Source organism: Penicillium verhagenii (assembly GCF_028828195.1).
Source record: "Penicillium verhagenii strain IBT 33310 chromosome Unknown utg000002l_segment0_segment0, whole genome shotgun sequence".
NCBI classification, from domain to species: domain Eukaryota; kingdom Fungi; phylum Ascomycota; class Eurotiomycetes; order Eurotiales; family Aspergillaceae; genus Penicillium; species Penicillium verhagenii.
In genome coordinates, this window is record NW_026643166.1 from 813,220 (window position 1) to 841,209 (window position 27,990).

General features: G+C 48.1%; 11 protein-coding genes across 11 annotated transcripts; 6 read left to right on the top strand and 5 right to left on the bottom strand.

Annotated features, from left to right (window-relative positions):
* Positions 1-226: 226 nt before the first annotated feature.
* N7466_000303 (uncharacterized protein) lies at positions 227-496 on the top strand (the record flags this gene model as incomplete). The annotated part of the gene is made up of 1 exon (XM_057159701.1): positions 227-496. The coding sequence occupies one exon, from the start codon at positions 227-229 to the stop codon at positions 494-496; it is 270 nt and encodes an 89-aa protein (XP_057025949.1).
* Positions 497-3,323: 2,827 nt separating this feature from the next.
* On the bottom strand, positions 3,324-3,968 carry N7466_000304 (uncharacterized protein; the record flags this gene model as incomplete). The annotated part of the gene is made up of 2 exons (XM_057159702.1): positions 3,324-3,469; positions 3,680-3,968. 2 exons carry the CDS (start codon positions 3,966-3,968, stop codon positions 3,324-3,326), a joined length of 435 nt encoding a protein of 144 aa, XP_057025950.1.
* A 2,640-nt stretch (positions 3,969-6,608) lies between these two features.
* On the top strand, positions 6,609-9,123 carry N7466_000305 (uncharacterized protein; the record flags this gene model as incomplete). Its single annotated transcript, XM_057159703.1, has 3 exons — positions 6,609-6,744; positions 6,868-8,920; positions 8,982-9,123. The coding sequence occupies 3 exons, from the start codon at positions 6,609-6,611 to the stop codon at positions 9,121-9,123; spliced, it is 2,331 nt and encodes a 776-aa protein (XP_057025951.1).
* Positions 9,124-10,048: 925 nt separating this feature from the next.
* Positions 10,049-11,083, bottom strand: N7466_000306 (uracil phosphoribosyltransferase; the record flags this gene model as incomplete). Its single annotated transcript, XM_057159704.1, has 3 exons — positions 10,049-10,491; positions 10,570-10,669; positions 10,907-11,083. 3 exons carry the CDS (start codon positions 11,081-11,083, stop codon positions 10,049-10,051), a joined length of 720 nt encoding a protein of 239 aa, XP_057025952.1.
* A 2,002-nt stretch (positions 11,084-13,085) lies between these two features.
* On the top strand, positions 13,086-14,384 carry N7466_000307 (FluC/FEX family fluoride channel; the record flags this gene model as incomplete). The annotated part of the gene is made up of 1 exon (XM_057159705.1): positions 13,086-14,384. One exon carries the CDS (start codon positions 13,086-13,088, stop codon positions 14,382-14,384), a length of 1,299 nt encoding a protein of 432 aa, XP_057025953.1.
* Positions 14,385-14,608: 224 nt separating this feature from the next.
* On the bottom strand, positions 14,609-15,155 carry N7466_000308 (uncharacterized protein; the record flags this gene model as incomplete). The annotated part of the gene is made up of 2 exons (XM_057159706.1): positions 14,609-14,919; positions 15,035-15,155. 2 exons carry the CDS (start codon positions 15,153-15,155, stop codon positions 14,609-14,611), a joined length of 432 nt encoding a protein of 143 aa, XP_057025954.1.
* A 790-nt stretch (positions 15,156-15,945) lies between these two features.
* On the bottom strand, positions 15,946-16,236 carry N7466_000309 (uncharacterized protein; the record flags this gene model as incomplete). The annotated part of the gene is made up of 1 exon (XM_057159707.1): positions 15,946-16,236. One exon carries the CDS (start codon positions 16,234-16,236, stop codon positions 15,946-15,948), a length of 291 nt encoding a protein of 96 aa, XP_057025955.1.
* Positions 16,237-18,328: 2,092 nt separating this feature from the next.
* On the bottom strand, positions 18,329-18,604 carry N7466_000310 (uncharacterized protein; the record flags this gene model as incomplete). Its single annotated transcript, XM_057159708.1, has 1 exon — positions 18,329-18,604. The coding sequence occupies one exon, from the start codon at positions 18,602-18,604 to the stop codon at positions 18,329-18,331; it is 276 nt and encodes a 91-aa protein (XP_057025956.1).
* A 1,264-nt stretch (positions 18,605-19,868) lies between these two features.
* N7466_000311 (uncharacterized protein) lies at positions 19,869-20,135 on the top strand (the record flags this gene model as incomplete). The annotated part of the gene is given in 2 exon segments (XM_057159709.1): positions 19,869-20,022; positions 20,035-20,135. 2 exon segments carry the CDS (start codon positions 19,869-19,871, stop codon positions 20,133-20,135), a joined length of 255 nt encoding a protein of 84 aa, XP_057025957.1.
* Positions 20,136-22,702: 2,567 nt separating this feature from the next.
* N7466_000312 (BAG family molecular chaperone regulator) lies at positions 22,703-23,857 on the top strand (the record flags this gene model as incomplete). Its single annotated transcript, XM_057159710.1, has 1 exon — positions 22,703-23,857. One exon carries the CDS (start codon positions 22,703-22,705, stop codon positions 23,855-23,857), a length of 1,155 nt encoding a protein of 384 aa, XP_057025958.1.
* A 1,445-nt stretch (positions 23,858-25,302) lies between these two features.
* Positions 25,303-27,012, top strand: N7466_000313 (uncharacterized protein; the record flags this gene model as incomplete). Its single annotated transcript, XM_057159711.1, has 2 exons — positions 25,303-25,401; positions 25,540-27,012. The coding sequence occupies 2 exons, from the start codon at positions 25,303-25,305 to the stop codon at positions 27,010-27,012; spliced, it is 1,572 nt and encodes a 523-aa protein (XP_057025959.1).
* Positions 27,013-27,990: the final 978 nt, after the last annotated feature.

Below are 27,990 nucleotides of genomic sequence, written 5' to 3' on the forward strand. Positions count from 1 at the left end.
CTGAAGGTTTGATATGTACACAGTACTCAAGTAGATGAACCACGTACTTTTTCAAGGTTGAAGGTTCCAACCAACATTGAAGTTCAAAGGTCAACCTTAAACCAGCAAAATAGGTCCGTAGCAGCAACAGTCAAAACAAGCTTGAAAGCCAGGTCCATCTCAGCCTGCAATTTATTCAAGCCAAGTCGGGCTCAATCCATTGAAACGGAGTACAATCACCTGAATAATGGCAACCAGAGTCCAACACTTGGATGCCAAGAACAAAGCTCACCCATACCCACCAGAGCAAACGGCAAGAGCTTACCTCGGCCAATTTGCCACCGCAAATCCCCGTCCCTTGTTCCTTGCAGGAGCGGACCTGACGGGAGTCGCAGGAACCCCTCCCTGTGGACGACATCATCAACACCTACCCAACCAGAAGGGTACCGAGTTCCCAAGCGGAGACTTATCCTGCCGCCCGGGGCAGGGGGCATCCAATCGCCGACCACAATTTTAGCCCCTGTTGTATCCAAAATGTCGGGCCCGCCCGATGATCCTGATCATCACTTTCATACCCCCTTTCCAGGTTTCATAGCGACCATCAATTTTTTTTCCCACCTCCCCCACCCGCGCAAAGATACCCAGAGCGACAGTGTCGTTCGCAAATCCGACTGGAGACTCGCAATGAACTTTTGCATTATTGCCCCTCCTCCTTAACACCCCCCTCCTCTCTTTCTGCAGTGCGGATATGTCGCACGGAGAACCACTTCAACGGTGATCCCGCTCCACTCACACGCGTGGAGGAAGAGGAAGAGCTTCCACCAAGCCCGTTGCATTCGATAGATCATTCGTTACACCGTGAATTGTGGTGGAGCTGCCGGTACGCTATCGTCAGAAGCAAGTCTAGCTCCGCGCTTTGAACCTTGTCTGGGAAGTAAGCTTGCCGGGGCTCCGTTTTCTTTTCCCACTTCCAAGGACTAGCGAGTGTTCCACCCCTTCGAGAAAATTCCGAAGCACATCGACGCGGGGCGTAGGGAAATGAGGTTTCTAATTCAATATCCGTAGTACTCCGTACTTGCCACTTGGATTATTGGAACGTCCTACGGAGTACTTATTGTTGGATGAAATGTGTAACAAGGGAGATTGATTATCTTGATTATCTTGATTCTCACTTCATATGCATCCCCTGCATCGGACTAAGTGCACTAAAAGCCAAACCCTGGAATTGGGAGATAATGACGGTGAAGGATTGCCACGTACACGCACGGCAGCTGCAACTGCAGCCCTGTGTCGGTCTGGACTTTTCGGAGTCTATACCCTACGTAGACTCCGCTTGGTGGTTTGCAGTGATATCAGAAGTGGAAGCGAACGTGTGATTTGGTTTCATCGATCCTCCCGCGGTGGTGAACCATGGGCCGGGTCTACTTCCCCGGGACCCTCATTTCCTTTCCAAGGAATGATCGCATTTGAGCTATTCGTTAATATTGATGATGTGATGAAATATTGCGAATCCCATGATGCTCTACTCAACCAATATTTGAATTAGCAGGCCGCGATAAGCTCCTTCAAAAATATCAATACTCCATTCTTTCTTCTCCTTACCCCAGTGTGGCAAATTAAAGAAGGATGAACGGCGCTCAATGGTTGCTAGCGGGGACTATCTGAATACAGTAGTTAACTGCCGGAAGCAATGCAAAGCAAACCCTTGTAAAAACAATAAACGGATTCTCATCCTTGTTCTAGCCTACTGCCGTACTCCAATTCAATTTTTCCTGATTGTGTGCCGAGTCCAGACCCTCGTTCCTCGGGACGGGACATACTGTACTAACGAACGGATAAGCGGACTGACGAAATCCTTTGAGAGCGTTAGGTTTATGTTTACGGAGTATGGATATGTAGGTTAACACACACCACGGAAATACGTAAACCGAGACAGCTCAACTAGGCAGGCGTAATCGGATTCGGCTTCATTTCCTTTGAGATGGCCCTGAGAAACCAAATCAGAAGGGAGCACGAAAACCCACTCACACCAAAGCTAGTGGAACCCACTCCATCATCTCGGAGGTGTTGCTTCCCAGGGCACCGGGAAAATCGGGGGAAGTTTCAACGCCCCATCCTTAGCGAAAGTGTAAAGGGATAAAAGAGAGAAAAAAAGAAGAAAAAAAAAAAAAAAAAAAAGCTAGCGCGCACAAGGGAGATGAAATCCAAAATCCAAAATTCAAATCCAAAATCAATATTCAGCCGAAAACCCGACGAAAAAGAACCATAATCAAGGTGGGACCTGCATCTGCATCTCGAATCCTAGACAAGCCATGTGTGACGAAGCGGTGAGGTCAATTGAAGCGAAAGCGCTCTGCAAGTATAGTTGGGAATAGCGACATGCACGACGAGGTCTCACCGACATCTTCGGCAACGGCTTAGGCGTAGGCCAAACGGGGCTAGAAGTTGCTAGCGAGGAAGAATCAGAAATTCCAGACCGTCCTGGCGTGGGCGGGGCGCGCGACCAGCAGACCCAGTTGAGAGTCCACTTTGGCTGCCCCCACTTCGTTCACTCCCTTTGGAGTTGTCGGGACGATGGGCCCCCAATCGACCAGGCGCGGGCTGCCGGAAGTCATTAGTTCAGGGGCCGGCGCCGGGGAAGATGGTCCTTAGATTCCTGATGTAACTTTTGTTGTATGTGGAGCTGGCTTGAGTCGTTAGCTCGATACAGATAGACTGCCCTTTTTTTTTCGTCTTTGGACTCCGTATGGAGACGAATTCCAGGGTAGGTTTGGTATAGGGTGAATTCACGAGGTCAAAGTGTTGTTGATTCCGATCCCTCTGTAGATCTATTGTTCGGTTGAGGATGTTGCATGGCCTGAGTTCTAATACCTAGTGTTTTTGCGTTTGTTTACTATGTAGGGAGTGCGGAGAGATTCATCTCTACTGCCATGTAACTTGGTGCAAGATTGTGAATTCTAATCCTATGATCTCGGAGTCGGGCCTCAATCTAAACTCCAATTCAACGAGTCAGTTTTACTTCAAGGATTGGAATGTCAGATTTTTTAGGAGTTTGGGCGTTAAGCCAAGGGATTGAGAATGGTGGATCATCAACTGGTTTCTCTTTGTTCTGAGTAGACAAAAGTACGCAGAAAAACCCACCAATTCCTGGCGGTCAAGTCACCGCTTCAATCTGCACTTCGTCATCTTCTCTCTCCCCCTTGGTTCCTGCTTGGGTCGAGAACGTTGAAACTGGGTCGGACCGCTGCATCGGGAAGTGGATCGGACCATTATTGAAATTCCTTTGGTCAAATCAAGGGCTTTTACAGACTTCATTTGCTCTCCCTTTCTATCCCTGCTAAAGTTTACCCTGCGCAGTCAACCCGCTCTCCGCCACTCTGCACTCTGCTCAGCTGATGTGAGTAGCGGCTTGGGAGAACGTTCGCTGATGCTTCGATGATCATCCGGAAACTCCGATCAATTCCCATGTTTAAGGGACAGCTGCAGATGGCTGTATAAAACGTACTTTTGACAGAAGAAAAAAAAAGCCTACCTGTACAAAATCCGAAGAAATGTCCTTGTTATCCATCGCAAACATGTTGAAATCGAAATAATTTGATAGGTCAGTGATTCGAGGGGTAAAGGGAGGATCCAACGATGTACATCAGAATAATGTACTCTGTGCTTTCGTACTTTTTTTTTCTGCCTCTTTTGATTTTACCTCTCTTTCCCCCTCGCTGAATAAATAACTGATCTTCCATTGCTGTGCCGTCTTGGGCTGCATCGCGCATCTCCACCCGGTGGAGGGGCGTCGCCAGACGCGTTTCCCAAGTAACCGCGTCGGTCCTCCGCGTCCCAAATCCTAGCGGATCTTCGGGCTTGCCAATGATGCAGTGCCCCACGGAGGGGGAAAGCCGGGAATTCAGGACACGGGTTTTGTGCGGTGTACAAGAGCTAGCCAACTCACTGCGGGTTGACCGTTCATTGAGGTTACCGTGTGTAGTGTACATAGTGGACCCCGAGAAGAGCCCGGCAGGTTGAGCAATGAAATACGATCATGCGCTCGCTAGCGACCGGGCACAGATATCATGATTCAGTTGATGAGTGTAATCCGGTTATACTCCCGTCAGGTCGGCAAAAAGTAGATAGTACAGATTGCATGGATCTTAGCTTAAAACAGTAAGAGTAGATTCTGGATCAGATGATGGTATCCCAACCCAAAGGGCCCGATTAGCATTTTGCTTGCAGATCGCCCTGCAAGTCCGACAGGTGATGTCTGGAGGAGGGATTCGGACACAACGTCGCACAGACATGATCTGATGGTGTCGTACGTCTTCTGCGTCGACGATAGCCTATGACTCGTGATAAAAGTGGCATGTATAACTGCGGGCGGTGCAGGTACGGAGTGACATGTCTCATCTACATATGAATCTGGATTGAAATAGATGTTCCTTTGAAAGGAAAAATCTCCCCTCTTTGTGTTTCCCCTCCAGCGTGGCACAGTTTGGAACCGCCACAAAGCGGGGCGGCTCCGAGATGAGACGGGATCTGGCCCAGTAAGACCTCGTGACAAAAGTACAGGAACATCGATGATCTGTCAATAATTAAAGGGGGTCCATCAATGGTGAGAAAGAGAGGTGTGGCGCATTTGTCAGGTCGAATGGAAAAGTAGAGTACAATTCGTTGATTTTTTGATTTGACCCTTTTTTAGAAAGGCCCCAAAAGGGTAAAGAAAGTCAAATTATGAGACCAGAAAAGAAAAGAAAAACGATCATGGTGGATTGATCGACTTGGCTGCAACTAACCCACGCCCCGCGGATAGACAGGATCCGATCGAGGCTATTCTAGCGCTATGCCGGAGGTCTGGAGGGAGGTCCCCGTAGATAGTACTCCGGCTACGTAGTAACCTTGGAAGTGAACGCATCACTAGTATGTATACAGTTGTTTTGAACAAATCAAAGCTTGGAATCCGGTCAAGTTAAACCTTGTTAATTTGGTAGAAAATGTGAGGAAATTCTATCCAATGCATCCAATACATCCCTGTCTCATTCCCAACCCACCCGATTGCCTCGTCGGAGCTGTGTAACGAGTGATATCTCTCCTACCCGATCAACCGAGCCAATCTTGCCGATCGGAGGGGTTTGGATGACAAGAGGGGTAACGTGGGCATGAACCATGGTTGCGATATCAAAAAGTATCAAGTTTATCAAGTTCAAGTTCAAGTTCAAGTTGCGAATGCAAAGTATTCTAGGGCATCAGTAATGACAGCCATGTTACTTCAGGGCTACCACAATCTACCAGTAATAAGATTGCATTGCTGTGGATGTGCCACGATCGAGACACTAAACCGCCTCACATGCCACATATTTTCCTGGAAACGAAATCCAAACATTTCATACTTTTTTTCATGAATTTGAATTGTACTCCGTTGGTAATAAGCTGAGAATCCCGTATACACATAAATCCTATACTACAGTATTTACTATTTTCCTGAGCGAGGGGCCACTGCATGGCCCACCCTCGAAAACCCTCGCAGCGGACAGCGCTATTCCCACTTTTTTTTTTCTTTCGATCTCCCTTGAATATTGCTTTTTGATTTTTGATTTTTTTTTCTTTTTTTCTTTTTTTTATTTAAATTTTTTTTGGCCTTGGAATTTTTTTTTTTCTTTGATGTGTATCATTTTTTGAATTTTTATTTTTATTTTTATTTGTATAGATCATTCTTTGTCAACCATGTATCCATCTTATACATCAGTGTACACATCTACCCCTCCATATGTATACAAGAACCTTGGAATCGACCCTAAAAAAGAAAGCAAAAGGTAAAAGTAAACGTTCGGCAGGACCGAAATGATGGGTTTCAAAGCAATTTGCGGGCCACATGTAATTCTATTTATTTTATTATTTTGGGATTTAATGGGAAAATTATGAATTTTTGGGATTTTAGGACGATCGGGGTCGAATGAGATTTGCGTTTGAATATTACGACGTGTCGATTTAGTATGGTAAAAAAGGGGGGGCACATCATCCGTCTAGTCCAACTATAGTGCGTGCGTGGGAATAGAGCCAGTCAGGCGTGGCTCGAAAAAGAGGAAGTGATTCCCAGCCCCTCTGATTTCTCGTTTTCCCTTAGTAAAATCATGATTGCCCTATGATTCCCTCTCCTCTGCCCCCCTCTCCCCCCCTCCCAACTCGCACTTTCGCCCCTCGTCGCGCCTCACGCGTAGTAAGCGATGCTTGGGCCCACGTCCCAACTTCCCCCTCCCTTCCATCCCCTCCGTTCCCCCCCCCAAAAGGAAACCCGTTTTCTAAATTCCTCTTCTCTCCTCATCCACACTTTCTTTCCTTCCCCTCCCCCCCCCCCTCCTCCCCCTCCACCTTTCTTCAACACATAACAACCCCTCCTATCGCGGTGCTTTAACGCTCACCCGCCTTTCTTTTCGAGCGTTCTTTTTTATTTGTTTTCGTGGCTGGACACCCACTTTCGCCTTTAACATACCCGCGATTTCCCCCACATAGGAATGATCAGACATCCCAACGAACTTCTGTCGTCGACACGTTTAAGAAACCGGTGCGAGCTCACCCAGGGAATCATAGCACCGATCTCAACTATTCTTATTTAAGACGATTTCGGCTACACAAACACACACATGGCTCCATCAGCTCCCGGGACAGCCAGCAACTCGCCGGCTAAGAAGGCTTCAGCCCCAGAGAAGAAATACAAGTGCCAATTTTGCAATCGCGCATTCAGTCGCAGTGAGCACCGCAGCAGACACGAACGGTCGCGTAAGTTTCTTTTTCTTTTTTCTTCTTCTCTAGGGAGTGAAAATATCAATAGTTGGAATTTCAAGTCTATTTTTCTTTTCTTCTCTTTTCTTATTCCATTTCCAAATACTAACTTACATGCAGACACAAAGGAACGCCCCTTCAAGTGCCTAAAATGTCGGAGTACCTTCGTTCGTCGCGACCTTTTGTTGCGCCATGATCGAACCGTACACGCCAAGGATGGTGGTATCCCTCTGGTCGCCGAGGGCCGCCGACGCGGAGGTGGTGTGCAGAAGTCCACAACTTCTGCCCCCTCCAAACCCTCAATCACAATTGACCCAGCGACGCTGGAGCAGATTGAGGCAAGTAGTGATGGTATGGTCGACCTTGAAACTGCAGCCATGTTGATGACAGACTTCCAACATAAGGCTGCAGCCGCGGCGACTGGACAGGTTTCCGAGCGCTCCGAATCGTTATCCCCCGGCCAAGGCTCCTTCGAGCCTTACCTTTCTGGCAACGCCACTCTGCCACAAATGCCCTGGGATACCCTCGTTTCCCCCGCCGATGCCGGTTCCATGCCCACCCTCGCCGACCGTCACGGCCCCCTCGGAGATGTGCTTTTGTCGAACTCGATGCCCATGTCTGGCAACTCGACTCCGAACGCCTTGTCCCCCTACCCTTCCATGACCGGTCCCGTCAGCCCCGTAAACTACCGTCGCTCTCCCGGTCCCAGTCAAGCCTTGACTCTCCCCAGAGCGCCGCAAATCATGGACGAAATGGAACGTAGCATGGTGGTGGAGCGCGTTCAAAGCGCCGATACACTTGGAGGTCTACCTGACACTTTCCAGATGCCAGGTCTGATTGCACTGAACCGGTACTTGTCCACCTACTTTAACTTGTATCACCCTCATCTGCCTTTCTTGCACCAACAGTCATTCAACCCCACCACTGTGTCAGCACCGCTATTGCTAGCAGTTCTCTCGATCGGCGCCCTGTACACTTTCGAACGCGAACACGCTTTCATGCTGCACGTCGGCTCCAAGGTTTTGGTCAACCAGTTCCTGCAACATAAGGATAACTTTGATTCTCGCAAGTGCCCTCTTTGGTTGATGCAGAGCACCCTATTGAACATGGTTTTCGAAAGCTGGAGTGGAGATCCCAAGGGTCTTGAATGGACTTGCTCGATCAAGAGTCTTCTGGCCAACATGGTCGCTGGTAACCGATACCAGCTTAAGGTCCGAATTGATGCTCGCCAGGGTACTCCGACTACCCGTGAGGACTGGATCGAGGATGAGTCATGTCGCCGTACCTACTTCGCAGTGTACATATTCTTTGGAATGTTGACTCTCACCTTCAACCACACTCCCGCGATGAGCTTCGATGAGTTCGACAACCTGGAGCTTCCATCTTCCGAGTCTCTCTGGAACCTGGATCCATCTGACGAGGAGACCTGGCGCCGCAGTACTGCCACAAACACTCTTACTGTCCGCGAGGCACACGATTTCCTGTTCCAGGGCGAACAGACTCGCTACAGCGCTTTTGCCACCCGCGTTCTCATCAATGCTCTTTTCTTGCAGGTCTGGAATCACAAGCGCAGCTTCGAGGCTCTTCAGGACGTGGTCACTGAGTACAAGCTCCGTCTTGCACTTGAGACCTGGGAGAGCTCTCTCGATGTGTGCGAGTCTGAGACTATCGTTGTCCCGCTAAGCACTCCTCAAAAGGGCCACCCCTTGATCTTCAACTCGATGGCAGTCTACCGCAACACCCGTGCCCGCCTGGAAGTTGATCTGAAGTCCATCCAGGAGGCCATGCGGTACCACTCGTCATATGAGGTGGCTGCTGCCATGACTGTCGCTCGTGAGAAGGTCAAGCGTGGACAAGAGATGAACAAGGTTGTCCAACAATGCTTTGAGTGCATCGAGATTGCCGCTCTCCAGGGCATCAACTGGGTTGCAAAGACCTCCGCCACTAACTGGAGTGTGGAGCACCCCCTCTGCGGCCTGGATTTGATGGTCATTCTCAGCCTCTGGCTCTACCGCCTGGAACATGACGAAGAGCCAGCTACTGAGGCTGAATTGGCTATTTACAACAAGGTGCGGAACTTGTTTGATGATGATGCCATCGACGCATTTGGTAAACTCAGCTCCACCGTGGCCCGTGTTTGGGGTAACATCCTTGACGGCGTGGTTGTTTGGGGGTAAGTCCTATATTTCTTTTCATCTGATTTAGACTCTTTACTGACGTTATGCTTTTCACAGAATCACCAAGTTGATGGGCGAGTCATTCAAACTCCACTCCCAAGCTTTGGTCGGTTACGAGGATTCCTTGCGCGTCGGTAAGGATCAGCCGATCCACGCAGTCCCTACGAAGTCGCTTGCTTCTGTGGGCACTGCGTACTAATCGCCATTTCCTCTCTCCGGTCCGATTTCTGCATATTTTTCAACTTTTTACGTTTTTTCTTTTGGTTTTTTTTTTTATTTTCGGGCTTTCTTACTCTCATTTGTTGGACGCTTTATGGGACATGGGAAAACTCAGGAACGGGTACACCGGTGGGCAGGCGGGGTGTTTTATGGCTATGGGAATACGTCGCCTTCATTCTGCATTCTGCCTTTTGGTGTGATTCCTGACTTTTCTACTACTTTGGGTTGCATCTTTCCCCCTGATCTATCTTTGCACCAGGGAGTCCGGTGTGGTGTTTATCTGCTTTGGTCCCCCTTCGACACCTGGCTGGTCCTGTGTGTTCTTTCGCACTCGATGGAGTTTTTTTTGTTTTTCTCCTTAGCCCCTAATCGTGCCCCCGTCCATCTGCTTTTTTGATCTCTTGATACCTTTTGACTTTTACGGTTGTCCATGTTTTTTTTTTTATCCATTTGCCGCTTTTGCTTTCTTCTCGTTCTTCATGTCTTACTTGCTTTCATGTTTTTCCATCTGTTTCTTGTGGCCCAGTGCAACCTCGGCTGCTGTATTTGATGTTAATTGCACGTCCCCTCCCCGCCCCTGCTTTTTTTTTCATTTCTTCTTCCATGCTTTCTGTTCAGCATCTTGCATTTTTGTTTCCACCTGCACATGTTTTTTTGATGCCTTATTTCCATGTACTATACGTAATCGATGAATACAATATTTGGCGGGGAATATGTTCTCATAGTAAACAAAGTAAAAAAACCATACTGAAGAGCAGATTACTCTTCTGCTTCAGCTCCCAATAACTAACTCAAGTACTTATCAATTGATAATCGAAATGACCGAGCATCTACCATGTATCCCCTTCCCAAAACACCAACCCAAAACGAAATCATGAAATCCCAATACCAACTACTAGCACCCACTACTTCCCAATAGCAACAAACAACCGATCCCCAATATCCCCAACCCCAGGCACAATCATCCCCTTCTCATTAACAACCCCATCCACCCCCCCAACCCAAACCTCAACCCCCTCCCACGTCCCCGCCGCCCGCCTAACCCCCTCCTCCGAAGCAAGCACACTCAACATAATAACCCTCTGCACCCCCCACTCTCGCAAAAGCTGGATCGCCGCCTCCGCCGTTGCCCCCGTCGCAATGATCGGGTCGAGCAAAACAGCCAGCGTCGCAGACGCCGTGTTCGTCGTCGCGGCCGCCGGGTCCAGGAGCGCGGGACTTTGCGGCGAGAGCTCGCTCCGGTGGAAGGGGAGGTTGTTGTAGTATTCTACGGGCTGCAGCGTGATTTTTTCCCGGAATAGGCCTAGGTGGTAGATTGGGACGGCGGCTGGGAGGAGGGCGTTGAGGGCTGGGGGTGGTTAGTTGCATACCTTTACAAAAAAAGAAAGAAAAATGGGTGTGCGGGGTGAACTTGACTTGAACATACCCTCAACCATGCCCAGTCCTGATCGCAGGATCGGAACCAGGGCTAGATCGGCTGGATCGATGCTTTGGGTCTCGTACGAGGCGCCCAGTGGGGTGTGGTCCTGCTCGGAACGAGAGGATTAGTTTTGGCTATGCTTGGTATGCTGTGTGTGTACAAATAGTGCTATTGATATCTCAATGTCTTGTTATGTCGGCCTCGCGTCGGAAATAGAGGTACAAAATGTTGAATGAATGACTGGATAGCTATGCCTATTTTGTAGGTACTGAGGCTGAGACTGAGACTGAGATTGAACTTGGTGCTGGCATGGTACTAGATAGGTAGAGGACCAGGTACATACCGTCCCGGTCTTCGTAACGGTGAGTCCCTTTGCAAATGCCTCGACGCCCAGTATCGAGGCGATCTCGTGGATGAGCGCTCTTGTTTCGCGGGGGCTTGTGCTTGCTGAGCGGAGCTGGGACAGCTTAGCCTGGAGGCAGGGATGGGAGGAGACGTGGATGTTTGAGGGGAGGGACATTGTTAGAGATGTGGGGTAAGATGTTAGTAGGAGAAGAGGGGTGATGAGAGGTGAGGGGTGAATCCAAGGTTAGGTGTGAGGAATAGAGTTATGATCTGGGATGAACCATGGGTAGAATGACAGACGTGACAAGTGAAGTGTTCAAGTTAGAGTGAGGGGTTCTTATCTGCGGTGCTACGTGAGTTTTGACTTGTCACACCTAACATGTACAGGTGCAGGTACAAGTACAGGGGTCGTTTGGCTTCACCGTGCGGGCCCGTGCATGTTTAGTATTCAACTACTAGTATTTTCATAATATGCCAGTGGAGACCATAATCAAGGATCGGATAAAAGATGCTCTGTTAGTTCTGTCTGGGTCACTATTTTAGCATACTAGTATGCATGAATACCATAAAAGCTCCGGCTGAGTTCCTTGCAAGTTTCCTTAGTAGTCTCTCCAAAGCATCAAAGGCTTCGGTTGGCTCCTCTCCAAAAATTTGATCCAGATCATTCAAATGCTAAAAAGCCCTCAAACAATTCATACTACTCTGACATACCATATCATAACCCTATTGACGAGGCTAGCCCTCAAGTTCTCTTAGTTGGCAGCTATAGTCTCCATTATTTGCGCTAGCCTAATATGATTTAGCGTGGATTATTGCATCTACATAACGCGCTTCACACACAACCATTTTGCAATTTCCCTTAACCTTCTCCTAAGCTCGTTTCCTTCGATACTCCCAAAACATCCAAGCAGATTTGTGTTGAAATTGAGAAGTGCTCTGCAAAATGCTCTCATCTGCTGTCTGAGTGGCGCACATTCTCCTGGGTGTAATATCCATCGGTGGCCCATGTTTCATCAGTCCAGATGGCTTTCGTATAGTCGCCATATGTGGCTGACAGATGAAATTCTTTTGAATTGATAAAATATGGGCCTTCGATTCATTTATGCTCGGGAATTTGTGGCTCTCGTGACATGTGGCTGGCTTGAGCAACTGTATCACTTCTCAAGCTCGACTAAAGCTTCCTGGATATTTTGGTCGTGTATCGGAGGAGATGAACTTGGAAAAGGCTGTGGAGATGGAAGATTGGATTCAAGCAAAAACAAGGAGGATTGTTACTGTATCAAAAAAAAAAAAAAAAAAAACATTGTGTGAAGCTTGCTGCTCAGCAGCCTTGTGATCGGGTGGATAAGGAAACATGTGGCTCTATTGTGATTTTTGGGTGGTTTACTATGTTTTTGATGTTGATGTCAATGATGGGTTGGACAGAAGAGGGGAAACCTCGCTTTGCATAGCGATGGGACTGGAATATTGGGACTATCTGGACTGTGTCTACTGGAACTTTGTGTGAAGCTTGAGGGCTAAAGCGAGACTTGAATTCAATCTACATCACTATACCACAACCACCGTGAGGTGTCTTTCGAACCTTAGTGCTTGGTAAATGAGCTGGGAATTCTTCTACTGTTGTGGTATGATATTGAAACTGAGTAATACGGAGAATCTGTGTCTTGTTTCTAAACTTGAACAAAACTAGATACACACTGAATGCCCCACACGTACAATCCACTGTACCAAGCCCTAGATATCAGGGTTATCAATACCACATAGGATGGCCATTCCTTTCCATCCGACATGGGCACGAATCCGATTTGAGAATTTGATCCATTGGCAGCAAAATTGATGTTATCAAGAAGAGGCATGTGGAAAAGATGATCCAGTTTCTTCGTGGGATTCCCGGTCATGTCGGATGAAAAGAATGCTCCTGGTATTGATAACCTGATGATATCGAAGGCTTCTTTTATCTATCCATTCAAGGGTCACCCATTCAGCGAGTATAATATCGATTTAGCAAGCCTTTTTCTTATAATTCGATGTCCAAAAAAAAGCCAAGACTCCACGAAGCCAAGACACTTCTCCGTACAACAGTAGATAGCCGCGATAACCCTTATCGGATTATCTAAGATAATCAGCACCGCCAACCTTAATTTTCTTTACTCCAAACGCGACTTCTGTCTCCCAACATGCCTGATCGTGCCATGTCAGGGGCCGCGCCCCTCACGCACGATGCCGAAAAGCTCCACGAGCTCCCCTTAACCGAAACCACCGCGCCTCAACCCGTCGAGCCCATCTCATCCCGGCGGCAATCATGGCAACCAACACCAGCCGAAGCTCCCTTGGACACAACAACAGCCCCTTCCACCGCCACCACCATCCTACCACTCTCTAAACATGCAACCCACCTCTACACAGTCTCCTACCTCATCTTCTTCGGAATCCTCGGCACCCTCGCCCGACTAGGCCTCCAAGCCCTAACATTCTACACCGGCGCACCCATCGTAACCGGCGTCGTCTGGGCCAACGTCAGCGGCAGCCTAATAATGGGCTTCCTAATCGAAGACAAAAACATCTTCGCCGAAGAATGGGGCTCGCCCCAAACACCACCGCCCAAAGAGCAAGAGCCAGACTCGCACGACGCCCAAGAGCACACCAAGAAACACAAGGCCACCAAAAAGACCATCCCGCTCTACATCGGCCTGACAACCGGTTTCTGCGGCTGCTTTACCTCCTTCTCGTCCTTCATGCGCGACACCTTCCTCGCACTGGCAAATGCGCTTCCTGACCCCTCGCTCCCGGCCGGCGCGAGCATCGCCTCCCGCAACGGCGGTTACAGCTTCATGGCGCTGGTGGCCGTGGTCCTGGTGACCGTGTCGCTGAGCCTGTCGGCGCTGATCTTCGGCGCGCATCTGGCGCTCGCGCTGGGCCGGTTCACGCCTACGGTGCCCTTTGCGCTGGCGCGGCGCGTGCTGGATCCGCTGATGGTGGTGCTTGGGTGGGGCTGTTGGCTTGGTGCTGTGTTCTTGGCTATCTGGCCGCCGGATCGGTTTGGTGCTGGCGAGGAAGAGTGGCGTGGGCGCGCGGTGTTTGCGATTGTTTTTGCGCCCTTGGGCTGCTTGTTGAGGTTTTATGTGTCGCTGTTTCTTAATGGGCGGGTTGCTTCGTTCCCGCTTGGGACGTTTGCGGTTAATATGCTTGGGACTTTGGTTGAGGGGCTGTGTTATGATTTGCAGCATGTTAGTGGGCTGGGTGCTGTTTTGCCGGCTGCTTTGACGGGGTGTCAGGTTTTGCAGGGTGTTATGGATGGGTTTTGTGGGGCGACGACTACGATTAGTACGTGGGTTGCGGAGTTGAATGGATTGGCCAAAAGGAGATATGCGTATTTTTACGGTGTCGCTAGTGTGGTTGGGGGACTTGGCTTGATGGTGGTGATTATGGGGTCCTTGTTATGGACTCGTGGCTTTGATGACCCGGTGTGTGGATGAAGCTTCGAGCTAATGTGCCATGTTCACAAAAAATCACTATGTAAGTAATATGTATATAGCCAGCTAGATATAATCATTCGAGAAACAACTGTTTTCTTCACAGCCAACTTCCATCTCAGCTCCATCACGAGCTCCAACGATCAATGTCTCCGCCCACCCATTCACCCGACATACATGGTGAGTGGGCCATTAGAAAAATTTGAGCATCAACCAACAATTTACCTCTACGACCCGACAAACTTCCCCCCTCGCACAAATTCCATTCCATGAACCGGCAGCTCGACCCGATTCTCAGGAGTCGCAAACTGATCCCGATCCCGATCCATCATCTTCTCATGCACACCAGCAGCGCCAGAACTAGATGCCACAACAGAGCCCAGATCCCAGCTGTCCGCAACACTTCCCCCACCAGCCGTGACAGTGGCCATATTACCAAGCTGCAGGTCAAAGTTGAAGGTCTCTGCGCGGGAGGCCGTACGGACTTGAAGGGCTCTACGGCGGACGAGGTCCTCTTCATGGTTCTGTTTCTGTCGGACTGGCAGTTTGTTAGGGCCAGTTAGCATTCAGAGTTCGGCAAAGAGTAGGCGCGATGATGTATAAGAGATAAGAATGGTTTAAGTGAGATTGAAATGGACGACAATGGCACTTACTTCTCCAGAAGAAGACATAGATAATCATGGTCCCGACCATGGCTGCGCTGAAGGCAAAAATAATGGCTAGCTCGTCGCCGAGCGAGGTTGCAGGTGTGTATGGTTGAAATGTGACCGTCATTGCTCGGTTTGGCTACAAGATGAAGGAGACGATATTGCTGAGGTCGGAGGTTTCTCTATTTGGACTTGTCTTGAGGCTGGATTCGATGTGCGGATGCGAAGTGGAGTGGATCGGAGTATATGCTAGTGAGGACAGATAGGGTACTTGCATGAATGAAGGAAATCGTGTGACCTCCAACCTTCGAGTCGGAAATATTATTGAAAGGTACTAGAATGTCCTTGGGGAGGGGGAAGATAAAGGGGTTGAGCAAACAAAGAAAGCACTCGAGGCCAATAGCTGTAGCAAACAAAGAGAAACCTTGGGAAAAAGTAAAAAAAAAAAAAATTGTTAAGTGTATGATTTCATTTATGTACACACAAATACAGACAAATATCGGTCCAGGTATACACAGGCTCAGAGGTATCATGTACAAGCTCTATTCTCCCACGGCCCAAAAGGCGGGAATGCAATCGGTGCTCAAATCAAAAATGGAATGCCCACGCCGAGCAGGCAATGGATGCAATGGATGGAAAAAAAAAAAAAAAGAAGAAGAAAACCCAAATGTCGCTGGAATCGCCAGAAAATAAGAGTGCCAAAAGAGTATGTCGACAGGCGGTCGACTAATTAAACATCCAAGATGTTGATGGTAAGGTTCGGGGGGCGCGTATTCACGTGTCATGTCAAGAATTGGAGGAAATGGGGGTAGTCGAAGAGAAGTTGAGGTAAAGAGGCAGAGGTGAAAAGTAAAAAATGCCAAAAAGAAACAAAGGTAGAAAGGACCTTTGGGTCGCGTATGTGTCGGCGATGCCGTTTATCCCAGCATTACTGCTGCTAGGGCAGTGCATGTCAACCCGATGGCCATTCCGATCCATGGAGTCTGGCCAAGGGAGCCTTCACTGCGCGCTTGGAGGACATGTCGTGCACCCAGTTTGCCGACCATCAAGTCAGGCTCTGCGATGGAGAGAAGCTGTTCTCTCGGAGCAAGTTCCGGTATTGATGGGGCGTGGGAGCGGATGGCTAGGTCATTGCTATCTGGGGCGCGAGGTGAGGGCCCGGCGAGGACGGCCGGCGCGAGGGCCACAAGCAAGACAGCCGGTCTCATTGTGTATATTATTGAATGTGATGAATTTCCTTCTCCTCTCGCAGTACGCGTGGGGTTATTAAACCGAAATCGTTGGAGGGGTTGACGCGCCAAACAAGCAACGCCAAGGACTGCGGGTCGTGGGTTTCAGGGTTCTTGAGTTGGCGAGGCAACAGTTCCTCAGTGACGTGTAGAGATGGACAGTCGAGCTCCAGACGATGATCTTATGGTATACACAGCAGAAGTCGTCGTATACACGGCCAAATCACACGGAGTCGCAAACGAATGTGGGCTTTTGAGGATTGTGGGAATTTATGGGGGGTGGATGCTGGGAGAGGGTCGGAATAGGGGGCCAAACGCTAGGTGCTTGGCGACGAAAGATCCAATAGAAGCTGCAACCTGTGTCAAGGGATTCGGGGGGGGGCTTGACAATTCGAACTGGTCAACTGGTAAAGCTTCTTTTGTATATTTTTTTCCCTTCCTCGTGCGGGAGAAGAAAGGACCTTGACAGGGGAAAAAAAAAGGGAAAAAGGGACCTTGAAAAAGAAATGAAGCCGATCAGGGCGGGTCTGTTCATTGGACGAGCCACGGGTCGAAAGTCAGGGACTGGCCTTAGTCAGGCCAGTTATGTAATCGGAACGGCTTGATAGTGGAGCTCAATTTATATAGCGTTTCCATTATTGGCTGTGATCACTGCCCTTTCTATCTTTATCGCGCAGGGATGCTCTCTTCTCCAATCGTCTGGCCCGCGCCCTGCACGGAGTTGCCTTCCCCAGCCGCACTTTTTTGTATGTACCCCCGAGGTATAAACAAGATTTTTGGTTCTCCGGCGTCATCTACTAGCACAAAACCTTGAAACTGGACATATAAATCAGGAGATTTCTATTTCACCAGCTTATCATGCTAGTACTTGTACGATTTCGTCGCTTAAATCGCCTCGCTTAAATCAACCTGTCTGTTCAAAGTTGCCTGGCTCTACTCTGAAAGACCCACCTCCTCTTCCCGATCGTCATTAAAAAAGAAAGAAAAAAAAGGTCCCGGTGGGTCAACCAAACGGCCATTAATCGCTCGTCAATCAAGGAACTGTGTTGCAATGCAAGGAAAACCCAAAACGACCCCCACCGCCAATAAGAGATACTCATCTAGCCCGACTCCGCAGCGTTCTCCTGTCCTCCTGCAGGTTGAATCCCTGAACCCCCATTGTAGTTCACTACTTTTTACAGCCTTTCTAAAAATATTGAATCTTGGCATCTGCATCAGGTCACTTGCTACAACAACCATGCCACATTTACAGATACGTAGATTCAAAATCAAAATCGCATTATGCAACTACCCTAATATTCAAATATTCAATGTTTTTGCCATCGGGTCTTTGCCTCGGGAATGTTCCGCGCTAAGTAGACAGGGTGGATCCAATTTTCTAGTTTGCAGTCTTCCAACATTGTCCCGGCAGTTGAAAACCCTTATCCATATAACATGTATCTGTACTATACATACATCGTGGTACTCGGGGCTCTGCGGTCAGATATTGTAGATATTATGTAGGGCACGGGCACCGTACATCGCAAGCCACGTAGGTAGTAGCTCTCGGCAAGTTGCCCCTCATTTTGGTGCATACATCATCTTGTTTTAGATGCATGCAGTTGGGTGAATGTGAGAGTATAGGCTACCATTTTACTGAAGTGACGCGTTCCACAAAGGCGGGGTGGTGAGATGTTGGACAAATAGGCGAACTTGCTGATGAAAACTTCATATTCATCGGGTGACTTTTCATATTTGAAAAAAATAAGCCCCCCTCCATGGTAGCACATCAAAACAAAGATAAGAGACTGTACTCCGTACATAGAGGGGCTGGAGGATTCTACTGTGACAACAAGTTGGTATCTATGACATAGGAGGCGCTGTTCAATGGCAGGGGTCAACCCATGCGGGGTCGTGGTATACTCTTGGGATAAGGTCTATGGAGATGATGTGGGCTAAGAAAATTGGAACCTTGGTAATACTGGGAGGGGAAAAAAAACTTGGAATTCACATCAGCATTTTATGAATTTTGATGTACCGGAGATTGTAAATTTTATGCTCGGGGATTCGGTATGCCGTTGGAGCAGAGCCGCTAACTTGTCATGTGGCTATCCACAGCAGCTACCAGCGTCCCTGTGACGCGAGCCACCATAAGGTCCATAGTAATCATGACTGCTCGCCATGCAAAGCAGCTCACAACAACATAGCACGGCCACTTTAACGATGACTGCCGGTTGTCGGTCACTACCCACTTAACTATATAACTTTCTCGTACTCGTCGTTTGACACAACACCCAAAGGCAGCATATTCCATGTTAGCATCGGGACTGTTGTAGGGGTGTACAAAGTTCCCGGTAGTCATGGCCATGTTTTTATGCCTCTTTTGGTTGGGTGGGGGATGCCTCGAAGGCAACTTCTTCGAGGAACTCAATGATGTCTTCTCGCAGCTGGGAAGACAATTTTGTATGTTGAAGGTGGTTTTCAACCGAGAGAAAGGTAAGGTGAATTGTTTGTAAACCCATATCAAAGTGCACGGTGAGTTGTCCGGCTTTGGTGATTTCGTCCGGTGGGCTTTCGTCTTGCGAGGTATGGCGTGTAGCCTTAGCATCCGACGAAGATGAAATTCAGGTTCAATTGTTGTGTGGAAAAGGTGGAGACGGTGGAATTAGCTTGAAGATATTGAGATAGGAAGAAATGAAAGAGAAAGTGAAGAAAGAAATGTTATTCTTACTTCACTTGAGATGAAAACTATTCACTAGTAATGGCTTTACTTTATGTCTCTTCTATGCAGTACTAGTTGATAAATTGTACTTGAGTTGGGGCTATAGGACATATTTTCTTAGATTCTTTCATCAAATGCTTTCATGGTCTAGTTGGTTATGACGTTGGTCTCATATCTACTTTCATATGACTCCCCTGTTAACAGGGTTGAAATCCGAAGGTCGCCAGTTCGATCCTGGCTGAGAGCATCTTTTTTTTGTTTTTGTTTTTCCCCCATCCACCACCCAAAAACCTTTGGCTACGTACTGGATGCCAATTCCTTTCTTTTCTATGTTTCTATCTTTATTCGATTAAGACTCCGGGCATATTTGATCACCGTATATCCCGAAACAGTGTAAATCCGGTAGCAAGGCCTGATATGGAAGTCCACATTTTAGCCCCTACCCTTACTGAACCATGGCCTTCTTCATTCGAAAAAAAATTAGGATTAGATTTCTTTGGAAAAATACTGAAATGGCAATCATTGCTATTAAATTACAGTTCTTCCATGGTTATGGTAGTAATGAACGAAAGGGGCATTTGTTTCATGCTCGGGACATGTACTACTCCGGGGGCCAGGAGGACTGAAGATTACCGATTTCGGTATGCAACAACTCCAACGGCCCAAAATAGTTTCACCCTTAGAAGACTGATGTTTGAGAACGCCACATCTGGAGTTACGCGATAATCTACAGCCATGAAAACTCTCATGTCAGACGTTTATACTGATCTCATCAGAAGTTTCCAAGGTTAAATAGCCGGAGATCACCTCGATATATTGACCTTCATCAACAACTCAATCAACACAATTCAATACAATATACTTCCAAAGTTTAATCTTCTCAACCTTTGAACAACCTCCCACCATCAAAATGCAGTTCATCACCATCTTCATTGCTACCCTGGCCGCCGTGGCCTCTGCTTCCCAAACCTCTGAGAAGAAGCGCTCCTGCGTCGCCAGTGAGTTCATCCATCGTCACAAGAATTGGCCCCGTCTGAAGACATCTGGAACTATCTTGACTGACTGTTTGTGTTTAGACTATGAAGTGGCCTGCAACTCTGGCAATGCCTGCTGCGATGGCTGGCAGTGTGTTGGCGCCACTGAGTGGAACGCCGGAGTTTGCATCCCTAACTACTAAGGGTGCCGAGGAATTGATATGCTATTTGTGCGGGCATAAATACACATCAATGTTTCAATTCTTCGTTTTACTTCAAGCATTGGGTTTCTGAAATTTTTGCTTTTCTCTTGTCAATGTTTCCCGGATGCGCCTTCTATAGTGGAGATTCGTTCATGGTTTCCTGCACATGTGGTAGACAAATGCCACTATACATACGAAATGTATATTCATTGCTAGCGAGCATGTTACCTCAATCAATTGTTCGCGTGCGGTACTCAATCTCACATTTTGATTTCCTATATTATGGTCATAATTGTAGATTTGATTTGCTCACATGGAGTCGATAGATCTCACTATGCACCTCTAGATCTGTTCAGATGCTCATTAGGACGAATTTCTACCTAGTGTAGGGAACACCCCTACCATTACATATTACTAGGGGTTGATGTGCGAGAGGCGGTAACTAACGACTGGCAGCTGAGTAACGGCACACGCAGTATTAAGCTAGATTCACTATCATTTAGAAATATATGGGCTACGCGCAAGATTTTTCGCGCATAGTCTTACAATCCTTGGTGTTTTGATGGTGTGAACCATTTATATGAGGTACGCGCAATATTTTTCGCGCATGGCCTTATAACCCACGGTTTTGACATCTGGATAGTGTAAACCAAATGTTTATATGTGCTACGCGCAATATACTCATGGAATATTTCGCGCATAGCCTTGGACACCCCTACACATCTCTCATCTGACCCATACGGGTGCCCTCGACGACTCAGTATACGTGGCGCTGCACTTTGGTGTGGTTTTGCTAGTGGGGTCGGCCCACGCACATCTGGTGATGTGCTAGCCGACGAGCGTTCCCCTCTTCACTAGGTATGTTCGCGAAGTTTGGTGGTCTGAACCGTAATATTAGGGTTTTCAGGCCAGGAAGAAAGATTCTGCTTGATTTTTAAATCATGTCTAGCGAAGACCCAACATTGAATGCCCTTTTTATTTCCCCTGCTACTCTCATCCTTGTTTGGAATTAGATTTAACCATGTAAATAGATTACTGCTAGGTAGATATCAGAAAAAAATAATTATCATGATTTATATAGTTCGAGTCAACATCCCACTTGCCCAAGCCAATCAGAAGCTCTTCCGCTCACAATTTTTTTCGGCTCATATTCATGTCCTCATAGATGCAACTTCTGGGCTCTTCCTCCATCAAATGCTTTCATGGTCTAGTTGGTTATGACGTTGGTCTCATATCACTTTCATATGACTCCCCTGTTAACAGGGTTGAAATCCGAAGGTCGCCAGTTCGATCCTGGCTGAGAGCATCTTTTTTGTTGCTTTTTGGTAACAGTTTGTTCCAAACTTCTATTTTCTCCCCCAGTTGCTGCCTCTGGGTGGCCCGTGTTCTTTTTTTTCCTTTTTTTTTCCTTTCTGATTTGAGGTGTCACAAAGGTTGGTTTCAAATAGGAGTGGCCGTGGGGAGCGCTTCGGGACTCCTGGTACATATACTCCTTGCATTGTCGGCAAAGAAAGATGAGGCTGTAAACATTGAATTCTTGCCAAAACCTAATCAAAAGTCGGTGAGTTTGAATACATATGTTATTTCAATTTATTGTTAATGGCTTGTTACTTCGTGGTACATTCGTATTTGAACCTTGAGATTGATTGTCAACCTTCAAATTTTTCATGAGTAACTATTCAGAATTGGTTGTGTTAGTACCTTTATACTGAGTGAAAATGACACTTTTAGAGCTGCCAGTAAATCATGTATATTCTGCATGTTTTTTTTAAGCTCCTAATACCTAATATCATTCAAGGGGGGTTCTATCTCTTGTTCCAGCAATTTACATGACTTTTCACTAAATGCTGGCAATATTTAGTGAAAGTACTAGCATTTGAAGTATCTACTGGTTACTACTAGCTAGTAGGTACTACTGCCCAGGTGGCCATATTAAAGGTTGGAATCAGTACCAGTATCTTTCGGTCAGAATTCAACACCCGTCATCTAAATAGTTGGGATGCGTGGCTACCAGTATTTGTGTGTACTGTCGAAGCGCCCTGAGAAACGGATGTACAACTGGCCTTATGCATGTGTAGTATATTCTTGCCCGAGTGGGTTCAATACACATGTGCATGGTCCAAGATCTCGCCACTGGAACTTTTAAACAGTGAGACTCGTAGACTTGAATAGCTAAAATGAAATATAAAAAACCATTTATTTAATTCAAGCACCACGGAGAAATCATCAACGACAATGATTTTGGAAATATTCCAAATATCTGAATATCTAAATGTTTAATGTTGGCTTGGAATAGGTATAGATCAACTAATCACATGGACTTTCCAAGGTAGGCGAATTTAGGCACCCCCAGGAACTAGGCAGCACCGGCGCCTTAGAGAGAAGTTTAGTACTCAAATCGAGATGCATTTTCTAACCCAGTGCCTTGATGGCAAATTTCCTTAGGTTGTTTCCATGGTATAGATCCGACAAATTTTCTTTTTCTGGTAAGACTATTTTTACGCCATGGCAAAAAACCTGGGGGCTCTCCGCCTTATCAGCCTCGTTCAGCACTCAACTTCTCGCGCATGACTGAACCACCTGCTGGTCCATTTCGTCCATTCAAGAGATCCATGACTCTCCTGCCGTCGCCACTCGCTCAGTCTACCTTGAGCGAGAAGGCCGCCCTTTATTTGGATCACGTCACAGACAATCTCCCCGTGTTCCTACATTCCCTTCGTCCTCGACTGGACCCGTGGCTGACATACTCGACCACGTCCTTCCGTTCGATCGCAAAGGCCCTGCCATTTGACGTCGACGAACAAACCACTGCTATCTGTGCGGCTGTTCTCGTCTGCATCCTTACAATTGCCGCGATGAGTTGGTCAAACCCCCTATCCAACCTCTGGCGCCGCACTGCCCCGCAGGTCAACGACGAAGATTACAGTTATATCACACCGGACTATATCGAGCCCTCGGCCAATCAGACTCGATACGACCCAAATGTGGATAATAGCGAGCCAGACATCATCTGCCTTCGACACCGTGGCACCATCTACCCTCTTCACTTCCGCGCATACGCCATCGATGACGGGGTGCTGACCGTGGGCGCACTGCGGGAGGAAGCCGCACGACAGACCGGCGCAAATAACCCTCACCAAGTCCGGTTGCTGTACAAGGGGAATCTTCTCAAGGATGATAGTCGTTCATGCAAGACCGAAGGACTCAAGCAGCACTCGGAAGTGCTGTGTGTGGTCTCCGAGGTCGGCGCCAACACCCCGAGCGAGGTCTCCGATTCATCGCGTTTAGATGGAGAGGATGAAGACGCTGGTTCACCCACCGAGAAAAGCAAAAAGAAGAGGTCCAAGAAGAAGTCTAAGAAGAAGGCTCCTCTACCGGAGACCGCACGGCCGGAGTCAACCCCCGCCCCCAGCTCTAACCCAGCCCTGCCACCCAATCTCAAGCTTATACCCGGTGCGCTAGAGAAGTTGGCTGCTTTGACTGGATACCTCCAACAGGTGCTCATCCCCGCGTGCGATGAATTCTTTGCCGATATGCCCACGGACCCCAAGAAGCGGGACTTTGAATACAAGAAACTCAGTGAAACCATCTTAGCCCAGATCATGCTGAAGGCAGACGGGATCGAACCCGATGGCAACGTCGAGGTGCGCAATGCCCGCAAAGCCTTGATCAAGGAGGCCCAATCCTACCTCAACCGATTGGATGAGGCGAAACAGGAATAAGCATGAGATGCGTCTGATCTACCAGATTTCCTCCGATCCACCAGGGACGAGGCCTAAAGTGGAAAAGAATGTATCCCTATCGGATCCGATTCCATGTGTTTTGCATTTTTCCATTTTCCCATATTTCCATTTCTTACACATAGACTATTGATACCCATGGTACTGGGACTGGGGAAATGTGACTATGGGACCTGTCAACTTTGGGGGGGGGGGTTTTGCATATATGGGCGTTTCAGAGGAGTCAACCGCTTAGGCCTCGAAACAAATGTGTCAAGATGTCACTGTAATTTCAAAGTGGGGGTTTTTCATAAGAAAGAAACAGATTTGAACTTATTATTACACTCTACACGGGTTATCCCGTCTCCTTAGGACCAAACTATTGATCCTCGTAATGGTTCAGGGGCAAAAACTTCGCAGTGCACGGTCCAAGTGGTTGAATAGTCTGAGGAGAGAAAAAAAAAAGACTCTTTGGAATGCCTGTCAGTGATGCACGGCTGATCCTTTAGCTGTCAATAAATTGAATTAGTTCTTTGTTTTTGTGGTTTTATATGCATTTTAGTCCTTTTTTTTCAAACCCTCTTCCAAATCAAATGTATAGAAGGGAAAAAGGAAGTACAAGTATATACCGAATCTATATAGGAAAGAAGTCTAGGCCAAATGTGATGGTGCTAATCCCAGTTGGGGATCGAACCTCGTTAGTTTGACCGTTTCTCTCTCTCTCTCCTTTGAGGCCATTCGGGATCTTCTTCGCGTTCGCTTTTCCAATTCCTGTTTTCCTGTGTTCCTTTTACTCTCTTTGCCCCGCGCATTCTTTTCCATATCCACTTTTCTTTCCCCTTCTCCCAAAACCTTCCAAGAGGTACGGAGTACAAACATCCAGCTTGGACCAAACGCACGATCTTACCCCCCAACCCCCTCTTCCCCTCGTGGGCTATCTGACCAAATCAAACACCCCCCCGGACTTCTCGTGTCTAGCTCTCTTTTTTCATTAGAGAGCCCCGCCAGAAGACCTCCTATTGTGTTCTCGATCATCAGGGATTAATCGCCAATCCTTCCACGGTACCAACTCGCGCCGTTCCAGACTTGTTCCGTGGCTCGGGGGGAAAAACAACCAAAAAGCTATCGACGAACAGGCTGCAAGTGCGGCTTCAGAAACTTCACCCCCTGCAGTGTATTTACGTTTTACTACTTTCGGTACCCCACTGCGACGTGTGGGAACTCTCTCCACCCCTTACGAGAGAAAGAGAGAAAAAAGAGGAACCTCCATTCCCCCAACAATCAGTTCGTGACGGGCGGCTACCGACTGGGATGGCTTGATTGAAATCACCACAACTTGTCAAAGCGGATCTGGACTCCTCCTCGTTTGCTTCTCTATCTTAAGTGACAGGTTCCAGCTGGCCTGGCCTTAATCAACCCTCAAAATTACGTTCTAAAAACACATTGGAATGGCGGGCGTGGCTACCGCATTCTCAACAGATGCGTTGACATCTGGAGCCCCGGATAGTTCTTCGCAGTGGGACTTTTCCGTGCCGATCGGCAGTGATGTGAGTTTTTTATCCAAGTTCCTTTTCTTCGTCTTTCTTTACTTTCAACTTTGCACTCGCACGAGGCAATGATTTTCATAAACCGAGGGGGGAATTTACTTTTTCTGACCGATCGCCATGTTTTTTCACGACGCACAGGGCACCCAACATTCCGCACGACCACGTAACTCCCACGATTCGAGCTCCATCCACGCCAAATCTAATCGAAAGCGCAACTCGAACGGCTCCCGAAGCTCTTCTGTTTCCCGAACCGTTCACGCCCACGATGCGTCCTACATGGCCGGTCGAGGTCGACGAGAACAAAGCCAGAATCGATTCGCAGGAGAAATCGCCAGCCCGCGTGAGGGCCCAGCGCCCGAAGCAGCTGTTCGAGCCCAGGTAGACGGTCAGGAGGGATCTGGTCCGTTCGAGTTCAATAGCGAGAGTTGGATCCATCGTGATAAGCTGGCAAAAATCGAGAGCGAGGAGCTACACCAGGCGGCCATAATATTCCAACGGCGGATCAGAGCTGAGAGCAAGTCAAGTGCGGGGCGGGAAAGGAGTCATGATTCTCACCAGAGCGGTTCAGCTTCGGTGTCCTCTCCGAATGCGGAGTACCCTGAACCATGGCCACAAATGCATGAGTCCTCGCTGAATGGTCCGGGCAATGGCGAAAACAATGAAAGGCAACACTGGGATCTCCGCCGACCAGAAGAGATCGCTGCCGATGAAGCAGCCGCTGGGTTTTATAACCACCCGGGCCTTCGCAAGAGCTCTTCTCGAATTCCCATTGCCGCATCGAGCCCCGTACCTCTTGTGCCAGGCCGTGATTCTCGCGGACCTCGCAGCCGTGCAGCAACGGACGAGGATGACGACGGTCGTGGACGCAGAGCCAGTGAACCATTAGCCCTCGACCTGGAACCATCGACTCCCTCTACAGGAAGTCGACCGGGCAGCCGTGGTTTCAATGGCTTCAATACCACCCAGAATACTCCAGCTAAAAAGACTCCAGGCAAGGTGACTGGATCTGGCAACCGGAAAACATCTGCGCCGCCGCCCAACAATCGGAAAACTTCGTCCACGGCAAGATCACGGGCAGTGTCAGGCAATACCACGCAACGACCCACCACTCGATCTGGTGAAATTCGACCTACCACCGCTGCCAACCGACCGGAGGGTGATCCCCCGTGGTTGGCAACTATGTACAAGCCGGATCCTCGTCTCCCACCTGACCAGCAGATGCTCCCTACCCTTGCAAGAAAGATGCAGCAGGAACAGTGGGAGAAGGAAGGAAGAACCCCGAACACATACGACCGTGACTTTGCGCCCCTGGCTGTTTATCCTAATGATTTGCCTCGCGTGCCACCAAAGGTCGAGGATGAGAACGAGGAGCCGGTGGAAGATTCACAGCAGACGCATAGGCAAATGCAGATGGAAATTGAAGAGCCTCCCAAGGCCAGAACTCCTGAGCCACCGCGGCCCAACACAAGCACTGGGTACAGTACGATGCCCAAGGTGCAGGATACGCCCCCAATGGGCTTGACACCCAACCCCAACTGGCAACCGCCGGTGGTTACTGCCCAAGAGAAGCCGAAGAAGGAAAAGAGTTGCGGATGTTGCGTCGTGATGTGATGGGAATCCATATCCATTCTCCTCTCGCCTCATCTCATCTCATTTTCTTAGCAACTCTTCCATTTTCCCTCTTACTCCACCTCCATATTTCAAGAAATCTTCGGATACTTGCACGCACACATACGCCCCTTCCTTCTTGATTCATTCCTTTTCTCTCTCTTTGATTTTTCCACTTTGGTGGATGGTGTTCAGTGGGGGTTGATATTTCCTTTTTAACTCTTTTTTTTTTTTTCCCTTTACCCATTACTGAACTGGCCTCACTTGAAGTCTGCCCCAGAATTTTGTTTAATTCGGACTTCCACCGGAGCGTGACATACGTCGCGCATCCATTCCTTCTCAATTCTTTTCTTGTGATCATTGTTCCCGGTTTCCGCCAACCTCATAATGGCCGGAATGACCCAAAAAGCGACCTTTATTGGGTGCAGCAAAGCTCCCACGGGTCATCTCAAGCCCTAGTATATTCATCTGGTTTTTGTGCGATCTGCTCGACTTCCTTGCCTCTGATTTATCTTTTCATTTCTGTTTTGGCCCTTCTTTTGCACTCATTGCCACTTCTGCCATATTCCCAAGTCGTTACAAGCGTTTCTGATCTTTTCCTACTCTATTCTTTACCTGCCCTGTTCTCTATCGGCGGATATATCGTGCATGGTATCTTCCCATATCATTTTATAGCCAAGTTCTCTGGACTAAAAGACTAAAAGACATCAACGAATGACCAGGCTTCATGTAGAGTGTAAAGTAAGAGACCAATCAAATCTAGTGCAATACATATATGTATGTATTATTTTACATCGAAGTACAAATAAGCTGCAAGATGTAACTATATAGATTGCCACATGTACATTAGTAAAGTGATGGCGTGCTTGTTCAGTCCTGCAGACAAAGATTCCGATAACGATAACGATAAGGAAGATCTCGACCAGCCCAGCTGACAAAGCCATCACCTGACATCATCGGATCGAATCACCGTCTTTTCCG